Raw genomic sequence first — 10135 nt, 5'->3', positions numbered from 1 at the left:
TACCACTCGTGAGTCCGTCCAGCACGCAGATATTTGGACTGGACTCATCTCGCGCGGCGAAGTAGAAGTACTCCTAGTAGCCAAGCAGGAGAAGAAGTAGGAGCGGCACAGGCAGGCCAGGCGCCGCGAGAGCTTGACGCGGCAACCACCGCTGCTGCACTGCAGCTGCAGGGCCTCCCTCCCCCCTCCTCCGAGGTCCAGACCAGGGAGCTGAGAGCTCAGCTCAGCAGCAGCTCATCACCTCGTTCGCCATGTATGCTAGCTTTTGCCGCCATCCGTCGCCCCCACCCTTTTCCCGTTTTCTGCTCTCCCCGCTTGCTTGCTTTTTTTTTCCCCTGCGATGAGATCTTTGGTTTGGTTGGTTTCTTTAAGACCTGAGCGTCCAAATCACCCTGCCTTTTGATCCCAATTTCCTCCTTTTCCCTTGCCCTCCCAACACAAAGCAAGATTCTTGCTTGGCCGAGGTAAAGGGGGCCTAGCTATCATCTGCTACCCTGCTGCTAGTGCTACTATTCTTGCCCGCCCGATTGCTACTTGCAACGCATCTTATTTGACTTAATTAGCTTGCTTCTGTTTTCTTCCTTTCTTTCTCATTATATACAATATATATTTTCTCTGGAATATCAGTGTCTCCGTGTGTATGTGTTCCTCTCGATGATGATGCTTGTCGTCTGGGCTGCTGGTCGATGAGCTAGCTAGTATCAGTAGCTAGCTAGCGCCATGGATCACTGCTGTCCGGCCGGTGGTCTCTGCTGCTGCTGCTGAGCACTAACTACCTCTCCCACTTCTTGTAGCTATGTCAGGAAAGATTTATCTGGTCGGCCGAGCGCTCCTTCTCTGAAACACTGAAGAAGCTCCAGCTAGCTGCCTGACAACAGCCACTTTGCACGACAACACAAAAGTGAGTTCTCCCTTTCCTTGCGTTCCGATCCTATTCCTTCCACTCTCTTTGTTTCCCTGCGCTTTGCTGATTGCTGCTCTCTTTGTGTTGTGTGTGCTTTAAGCCAAGAGAAGCTAGAGGCCGATCGACCGAGACGATGGCGCACGATCCCAGTCTGGGCTTCGCGGACTACTTCTCGGCAGCGGCGGCGGCTGGCGCCACGGCGATGGACGACGACGACGTCGGGGCGCCGGAGCTCTATGGCTTGCACGCCGACATGGAGTTCCTCGGCATGCGTGGCCTGGCCGCCATGCCCGCCGCGGCCCACCACCACCACCACCACGGCCACGGCCACAGCAAGGCCGGTGTGCTCGTCGACGACGACGCGGGGCCAGACGGCAGCGGCTCCAACACGGACGACGCCACCATGCGATTCCTGAGCGAGCAGCAGCATCATCCGAGTCACCAGCAGGCGCCGCTGTCGCTATCGCTGTGCCGGCCGGACGGTGGTGGCGTGGGCGTGACGACGTCGTTGCACGAGCAACAACAACAACTCGGCGGCGGCTCGTCCCGGCACCATCAGCAGCAGCATCCGGCGCCGCCCGCGGCGTGGATGCAGCAGCACGACTACTCGCCGCAGCCGCAGCACGCGTGGCACCTGCGCGGCTCCAGGTTCCTCGTCCCCGCGCAGCAGGTCCTGCAGGAGTTCTGCAGCCTCCCCGTGGACAGCAGCAGCGCCGCCGCTTCCAGCAAGCGCGCCTCCAAGCCGTCCTCGCACCAGCAGCAAGAAGACGGCGGAGAGGGGTCGTCGTCGTCGGCCTCCTGGGCGCCGTCGCTGCAGATCCAGGCCATGGACGCGCTGGAGCTGCAGCGGCTCAAGGACAAGCTCTACATCATGCTGGAAGAGGTGAGCTCTAGCTCGCAGGTCTCAACCGACCGATCGCCCAAGGCACACAGCTCGGGTCTCGCTAGCTAGCACTAGCTAGCTAGCTAATCCATGATTAGGCACTGGTCCAAGACGAATCTGAGGGGGGGACGGAGAACAAAAAAAAAAGCTAACAGGAAAGAAAGTACTAGGAGTTCAATTATGGTTGCCGGAAGGGTGCACCTGCGACTAGGGCAGCGAAGGGGCGCCATTCTGGGGCCTCGCCCTTCGCTTTTGGAAACCTCTATTCTCCCTCGCCCTGACGCCCACCTTAGGTATCTTCCATCGACGATGGGGGCAGCGGGGTCCCCTCCCTAGTAGCCGGCCGGCCGGACGGCCGGTCATACATGCCATGCAGCTGTGCTGTGCAGGCAGCCTGCGGCAGACTCGCGCGCACAGTGTCTGCACAGCGCCATGACTCTGGGAGTGCAAGGACCTGCTGCCTTTCGCTTCTGCATGCTGCTGCCTACACTGCCCTTCTTTGCACGCCCATGCCTTGCCATTCAATGCCTCAGCTCGATCGCACAGTAATCACGCAGACACAGGCAGTTTTTACTGGTACTGTGCTCCTCAGCTGTTGCACCAGGCAGCGGCAGCTCGATCGGCTAGCTCTTGCATGTGAATTGGACCTCGCATCGCATGCAGTCGCAGTTGCAGAGTTCTAGTTCTAGGGGGTGGGTCACCAGAAGGGCAGCAGAGGCAGCAGTGGCCAGTGGCTCTGGTGGACGAGGAGAGGACGACCTCTGCAAGTTTACTGCACCGGCAGTTCGTTGTTACCGTTTCACTGTTACATTGGCCGGCCGGCCATCACCTTGTTACTGTTACTGCGCAAGTCGCGTCGGTCTACGTGTGTCCATCTGTGTCCTGCACCTGTGGTGGTAGTGTACTTGTTGCGTACTAGTAGTAGTACACTACGAATCTAGCTAGTGGTGGAAAAGTATATATGCATGGAATGCGTCTGTAAAAATGTCGATTCGATTGTTTTTTTTTTCTTTTTGTACATGTAGCCATCGATCGTCATGTACTCGTACATACGGTGGTGCTGACAAGGTTTTTGCTGCATTGCATGGTTCGCGTGCACAACAACATTTGCAGGTGGACCGGAGATACCGGCGGTACTGCGAGCAGATGCGTGCGCTGGCGGGCGGGTTCGAGGCGGTGGCCGGGGAGCGCGCGGCGGCGGCGTACACGGCGCTGGCGTCGCGCACCATCTCGCGGCACTTCCGGAGCCTCCGTGACGGCGTGGTGGCGCAGCTGCAGGCGGCGCGGAGGGCGCTCGGGGAGAAGGACGTGGCGGTGCCCGGGATGACGCGCGGGGACACGCCACGGCTGAGGGTGCTGGACCAGTGCATCCGCCAGCAGAAGGCGCTCACCCAGGCCGGCATGGTGGAGGCCCACCCGTGGCGACCCCAGCGCGGACTCCCTGAGCGCGCAGTCACCATCCTCCGGGCATGGCTCTTCGAGCACTTCCTGCACCCGTAAGCATGCACGCATGCATGATCGATCCACTTTTCCCTTCTTCCATGTTAATTTTATTTCTACTCCGACCTGATGAAAATTCTGAATGTTAGTTTGATCTTGTTAGTACTAGCTTGTTAGGGCTTACTATTACAAGGGTAGGTTTTCTCAATTGGTTTTATATATTTTATAAGCTGTTTAATTTATTACAGTTTTTTTATATATGAACAAAAGTGCAAGCAAGGGATAGTGATAAGCAGCTAGCTAGTAGTTAGCAATCGAGCTATACCAAGCAAGTAATCTCACGTCACTAAGCTATTGTCAGTGGTATGGTAGCGTAATTAGTTAGCGCGTGACCATTAGATAGTTGCTTGTGATGCATGGTATCTTCCAGTCGGCTTAGTTTTGTTGGAACGATTTATTCCACAGGCCACAGCATTGTTCTTTCCGGACCACAGTTTTGTCTTTGGCCGGTACTGCGCATCAAATGCTTGCTCAAATGGCCATGAGCCAAATTTGTCCACCAGATGCTACTTAAGCATAGACGTAATGTCATGCGTCCTTACTAATTCAGTGATGCATGCCACCAGCTACTGAGCTAGCTGCTACCTGCCTTCCTCACCTCATGGTTTTCTAGCTTCATGCATGTGTAGTACTACGTACTAGATTTTAATTAATTTGTGTTTGAGCTCCATCACAAGCAGCATATATATAAATCATTCACACAAATTGAATACGTACTGGTACTATTACTTCATAGTAATAGTGCATGCAAGAGTTGTTAGTATTTTTTCAGAAAAAAATAAACAACTGTTCGTATCTCATATCATGTCACAGGTATCCAAGCGACGTGGACAAGCATATCCTGGCTCGCCAGACGGGCCTCTCACGGAGCCAGGTACGTGCCAACACACACTGGCTAGCTACTTCAATTCAGCTGAACGAGAAACTATACATATGTATCATCCACGTCACTATAAATAAAATAAATTTAAACTTAAAGTAAATAAACGCAAGAAGGTAATTTCAACATTATATTTATAATTGCCGTGTTGTTTGCATCGATCGGGCATTATACGTTTATTTGAAGAATATGATGATATGCGTGTGTGCCAAACTTATTACACTACTTATACGCGATTGCGTGTTGCATTCTGCTGATGATTCTTTCGATCCGCGTCGCGTAGATGACACATCAATTCATTGGTTGCCGTGTCATGGTCGTGGCATGTCCTTTTGTGCGTTGCAAATGTCTCGAAAAAAGATTCTTTGTTTAAGCGTCCATGATCCGCGTAGCTCTCACTACAACGACACGTACGTACACGATGACAGCATGTCCCATATCATGCCGCAGGTGTCCAACTGGTTCATCAATGCGCGGGTCAGGCTCTGGAAGCCAATGGTGGAGGAGATGTACGTCGAGGAGATGAAGGCTGAAGGCCAGCTGGAAGACGGCGGCGGCGGGGACCAGCAGCAGGGCCAGGGCGTCAGCAACAACCCTAACCCTAGCAACGCCGCCGCCGAGGCGGCTGATGATGGCTGCGGGGACAACGGCGCCGTCGTCGTCGACCGGAAGCCGACGCGGGCGCAGCTCCTGCACGACGCGGGCTCGCTCGCCTCCGTCGTCAACATCGGCAGCGGCTCACGCGCGGGCGCCGCAGCGCGGCCGCTCGAGAACTTCGGCATCGTGGACCACCTCGACTTCGACGCGTACGGCGGCGGCCACCACGCCGGCGGGGGCTTCGGCGGCGGCGTGTCGCTCACGCTGGGCCTGCAGCAGCACGACTCCCACGACGGCGGCGTCAACATCGCGTTCGGCGCGCCGCCGACGCCCGCACACCACCACGGCGGCGCCGCGGGGTACCTGTTCGCTCCGACGACGACGGCCGGCCATCAGATGGGCGGCGGCCTGCACCCGGGGCAGCAACACCACGTCCAGTTCGGCGGCGCCAGCATCGACGGCGAGGCGGCGCACGGGCAGGAGCATTACCGGGGCCTTCAGGGCGCCGGGTTTCACCTCCTGCGTGACCTGGCCGGGTGATCCGATAGATCCACCACCCGTCGGCCGCGAGCTCTAGCTGCGAGTGAGTTGTGACCGATGGGGACGTCGTGCCGGCGCCTAGCTAGCTACGGGTACCGCTGCTGCCGGATGCATGGCATGCACTTGCGCGCGCGCGCGCCCATCGGCCAGCAAACGCTGTGTACGCACCTGATTTGTTTGGCTTGTTGCTTGCCTGGCTCAGCATGCACGCCGCTCTCGGTCTCGAACGCCACCGCCGCTCGTCGTCGCCGCCGGCGTGCAGTTTGGCCGGCGCTAGCTACCTGCCGGAGTTATATACTATATGTATTATGTAGCGTGTGTACAGATCGATCGGATTTTGGATCGCGAGCAGTTTGGACGCGCGCAGGTGCACCTAGAGTAGTAGCCCGCCGGAACTGCGTAGTTGAAACACGCATGCATGCAGCTTAATTGCATTGTTTGTCAAATTGGTGAAGGATTCAACAGCTCAATTTATGCCAGGCGATATGATGTTCCTGGCTGATTTGTCAGCAGGTCATGGCCATGTTTTCATCCAGGTCGTATGTGATTGGCTGGTGTGATTGGCTGGTGTGGCCTCGTTTGGATAGGTTTAACTTTGGAATTTGCTATTTTTCAGGTGCCTTCGGGCAACTATCTTTTCACCGTTGGCTCATGAGCATGTAAAATGCTAAGATTTAGCTGGATGGAGAAAAAATCAAGGCATGAGTGAATACGGTAGCGCCTGGGAACTCAACATCATCTGACCATTAGGGAAAGTGTTTAACTTTTTATAATTAAGCTGACCTAGTTAATTTTTTTTAATATGCAAAAGATTTACACATCATTGTATTAAGTAGAAAATTTTAATCGAACATACAACACTCTTCTATCGAGCGCCGAAGGAGATCGACCTAACACAATCATAGCTGAACCATCCTAGCAACAGACCTCTTATTTTAATATTATATATAATAAAAGAAAATAACCAATATTGATGCAACGGTACGGTGCGACCTAAGAGGTGGCTTTACATCTTCGTGGCTGCCTGGATGAGCCCTTTCCAATGCCGGTAAGAGCAGTCCAGCACTTCGGCGTTGGATGTAGTCCGATTGCTATCGAAGAGCTTGTCAAAGTTCCTTAGCTCTGACGCAAATGACATTGATGGACCCTTGGTGTAGCTCATATGCTGCATGATCAGCACCTCGCCTCACTTGGAAGCAGATACTTAGGAGAGGCTCTAAGCCACCAAACGCGCGCCTACTCCGCCATGGCAGCACTGGCTTGGCAGGAAGCTGCCTAAGAGGCTCACAAATCAGCGGAGAGTCCCTCTTACGTGTCACTTTGTTGATGAAGTTGTCGAGGCGGTGTTTGGCGCAGTCGTCGTAAGCTAAATTGACAGCTAGAGTTTAGATCAGCTATAGTTACATTTTAAGATCATTTTTTATATGAGTATATAAGCTAGACTGTTTAGATCAGCTAGAGTTTTTTAAACAACTATCAACTTAGTTTAGTTAACTAATCCAAACATGACAATAGTTTTAGCTAGAGCATGGCAGAGAAGAAGAGTCTTCCATGGTTCCCGTTCTCTCCTTCACCCTACATACTCCTGCAGCTTGCGAACATGCAATATGCCCAGGATTGAATCCTAGAAGTAAACTTACGACACTACTGTCAAAGCATAAATGAGTAATTAATTGAACTCATCCATGGATGTAGGAGTGAGAAAACCAGTAATAAATACTTTCTCCAAGTATGTTAATATAAGCTCATTGGTTTATCCTAACTCCTAATAAGTTACTTTTTTAACTTTGACCATAAATTTCTAAATTTTATATAGGTTAACCACGCAAGGTAAAGTAGTATATTATCTGATTTCAGTATTAAGAAATTTTCATAAAACATAATTTACTCTCTTCATTTAAGGTAATATGTTTTTGTTAGATGACGTATATATGCTAGTCAACCAATGCTAAAAAAATTTAACTTCGTACAAATGTAGATGACTTATATATATTTGTGGTTGGATGAAGTTGACATTTGAATTAACATATGCAGCAGCGTGAAGAATCAAATATATACACATAGTTAACACACAAATGAGTAAATACCAACGAGTACTTTTTCTAAAGAGAAAATAAAAAATAAAATAAAAGATCGGCAGGTATGTCAAATTACATAAAAGATGTCGATCGCAATCGTAGTTAATCGTCGGGTTGCTTGCACTGCCCAAACACTGCAACCGGCCAGCAATCATTAGGCATACTTAAGCAAAACTTTAATTATTTTTTGCTGAGACCACAATGACGGATTTGTGTAAAGCTTCCAGGATTTGGTCAGGTGATGTCACTATCGTATCTGAAAGTTCTAACGTCACAACAGGGAGAAGAACAAAAAATGTCCATCAAATCATATCGCAAATGCTGTTATCCCAGGAACACCTTCGTCACTAGCACCGTGCTTTACATATTCAAGATTCGTCCTCGTACAGGCGGAAGTAGGGGAAAACACCTTTTTTTAGATAAGTGCTAGTTAACTGTACCCAACAAACGCCCCATCTGTGGATATAATATATTTAGCAATAGTAAATTCATGCCGTCTTGGATCACCACACACTTAGCTCAAAATTTGAATTGAACCCTAAGGTATCTATTTAGTCCCCTCTGTCCAAACCATGTGAGCTTCATCTCGGTCCTCAGTTTTGATTTGTTACCCTTTGGGTTTGTCGAATCCTTGGCGGTTAGATGTCGCTCGTTTAAACCCATTGTTTGTGGAGTATTTTGAGAAGTTTGTATTACCCAGTTCTTTCTAATGTGGAATCATCAAGTGTGATCATTTTGATCACTTGACAAGATGGGGGAGGGGGGAGGGTGAAAGAGACTCAATACCTTTGTTGTCTCCTCAACAATGAGGATGTAGGCACATCTTTGTGGTGTGCCCGAATGTTTTGGATAAATCGTGTACGTGTTCTTGTGTGCTTGCTACTTTGTACTTCACTTTTCTCTCTTGATGTACTTGTTATGAAGCTACAATTGAATTCTATCTTGTGGAGCACGCTCTACTCACTCCCCTACGAGTGTGGTAATTGTAGATCTAAGCTTAGTTGGCTAAATTTGTACATTGAGTACAACCTTTCTTTGCAGGGCTATAAATTGAGGTCTAGAATTTTTTTATCACGGCATGAATTGAATTTCGAGTTGGATCAAGATTTTCGATGCCTAGAGGCTAATCTGCTATTATTTTTAGGATTAGCCTATTTGACACCCCTAGTGTCGGCGTCTGGACTCGGGGTCCAGACACTAACAAGTGATGAATCTGCGTGCCCCTTAACCCGAATGGTGATGCAAGAGAACACAAAGGGTTTATACTGGTTCGGGCCTAGGATGCCTTACGTCCAGTGTGAGAGTCGGAGCCTGTATTGCCTTGCACCCGAGAGTGCTTGTAGTAGGGGAGTACAAGCTAGTTGCGAGAGAGGGATATGTCCCAGGTCTCGGCTTAGGGAGTGAATGGAGGTGTGCTTAGAGTCCTGAGTCCTCTATCTCTATGTGTGTGGATTGGAGTTTGTTTGTGTGTTGTGAGTTGTGTGTTCGTGTCCCCCTATGGGGTGCCCTGCCTCCCCTTTTATAGTCATAAGGGGTGGCAGGGTTTTTACATGTGTAAGTTTGTTATTTATCCTCAGTGTGCAGTGGAGTCATAGTGCCGACCTTGTGGAGATCGGTCGCCTCGTCCTTATGGTGTGGGCAATGGCGTGGTCGTCCCTGTTGGCGGCGTTGCCGAGCCCTGTTTGGATCGTGATGATCGTCGGATCCGAGGCCCGATAGTCTGTCCTGCAGCAGTAGAATAGTAACAGCCAGGATATGGAAACTGTGGCAGGGTTAACTCCTCCCATTCCTCCTACTGTCGCGCAGCGCTCACAGTGATAGAGGTGAGGCGCTACAGTGATGGGAGTTGGTAAAATAGTAGGCGACGTGCCCTGCTGCGGTGTGGGAGGCATGACACACGTCGCGTCAGAGGTACGGCCGCTGTGTGTTAGAAGCCTGGCGCCGAGGCCGAGGCTCGGGCGAGGCGTTGATTGCGCTCGAGGCCGGGGCTCGGGTGAGGCGGAGATTGCGCTCGAGGCCAGGGCTCGGGCGAGGCGTTGATTGCGCTCGAGGCCAGGGGCTCGGTCGTGGCGTTGATTGCGCTCGAGGCCAGGGGCTCGGTCGAGGTGTTGATTGCACTTTGGCTCGGGGCTTGCCCTTGTTCCTTTTTTGCCGCTTTTTTCCTTTTGTTTCGGGTATCCTGGTTTATGGTACCCAACACCTATCCACCTTTGATCTTTTCACATGGAGATGGGGAGGGCCTCCGCCTCCAACTTTGACGAGCAAGGGGTGGGGGACTTGGTAGAGCAGCTTGCCAACAACATGTAGGCACTGATTAGTAAGGGGTTAAGACTTATCCTTCCTAACAATATGTAGGCACCGATTAGTAAGGGGTTAAGACTTATCATGACATGTCAATAGTTTCCATATGCTTTGTCAATAAATTGTTACTTGTGATAATAACAATGTGTGGAGTTCAAACTTTTTCAAATGAGGTCAAACTTAATGTTTTGCAAGAAAATAATAAATAACTATTAAGTAATAGTTTGTGTAAAAAGAAAGTATGTGATGATAATTTTAATTTGGTAGATGATGTAATTTTGAACACTAATTCGTGGCAAGAAGAAAGCCGAATTAAAAAAAAGTTGAAAAGATTGTTATCACATAAAATGGTTAAGAATGTCATAAGCTTTATTCACTTATTTACGATCTGATGAAAATGTAGATTGTTTTGAGTTTTTTCTTTTATTGCTGTGCTCGACAGACTAGTGGAT

General features: G+C 50.5%; 1 protein-coding gene across 3 annotated transcripts; it reads left to right on the top strand.

Annotated features, from left to right (window-relative positions):
* Positions 1 to 5839, top strand: LOC110430492 (homeobox protein BEL1 homolog). 3 transcript variants are annotated; one of them, XM_021448211.1, is made up of 6 exons: positions 1 to 253; positions 795 to 901; positions 1005 to 1787; positions 2901 to 3283; positions 4101 to 4161; positions 4618 to 5839. In XM_021448211.1, the coding sequence occupies exons 3-6, from the start codon at positions 1038 to 1040 to the stop codon at positions 5302 to 5304; spliced, it is 1881 nt and encodes a 626-aa protein (XP_021303886.1). In that variant the 5' UTR covers positions 1 to 253; positions 795 to 901; positions 1005 to 1037; the 3' UTR covers positions 5305 to 5839. The 3 variants fall into 3 exon arrangements, with proteins under 3 accessions (XP_021303886.1, XP_021303891.1, XP_021303890.1); XM_021448216.1 differs by lacking the exon at positions 1 to 253 and adding an exon at positions 270 to 464; XM_021448215.1 differs by lacking the exon at positions 1 to 253 and having other exon boundaries at positions 471 to 901.

The sequence above is a fragment of the Sorghum bicolor genome, chromosome 1 (assembly GCF_000003195.3).
Source record: "Sorghum bicolor cultivar BTx623 chromosome 1, Sorghum_bicolor_NCBIv3, whole genome shotgun sequence".
NCBI classification, from domain to species: domain Eukaryota; kingdom Viridiplantae; phylum Streptophyta; class Magnoliopsida; order Poales; family Poaceae; genus Sorghum; species Sorghum bicolor.
The sequence above is the reverse complement of the archived record's forward strand: the minus strand, read 5'-3'. Positions and strand labels throughout refer to the sequence as shown.

Excerpts from the sequence above, each read along its gene's own strand:
- LOC110430492 (XM_021448211.1), top strand. The coding sequence starts at position 1,038 with ATGGCGCACGATCCCAGTCTGGGCTTCGCGGACTACTTCTCGGCAGCG. Across the intron at positions 1,788-2,900 it reads TCTACATCATGCTGGAAGAG|GTGGACCGGAGATACCGGCG; the intron begins GTGAGCTCTAGC and ends CAACATTTGCAG. Across the intron at positions 4,162-4,617 it reads CGGGCCTCTCACGGAGCCAG|GTGTCCAACTGGTTCATCAA; the intron begins GTACGTGCCAAC and ends ATCATGCCGCAG.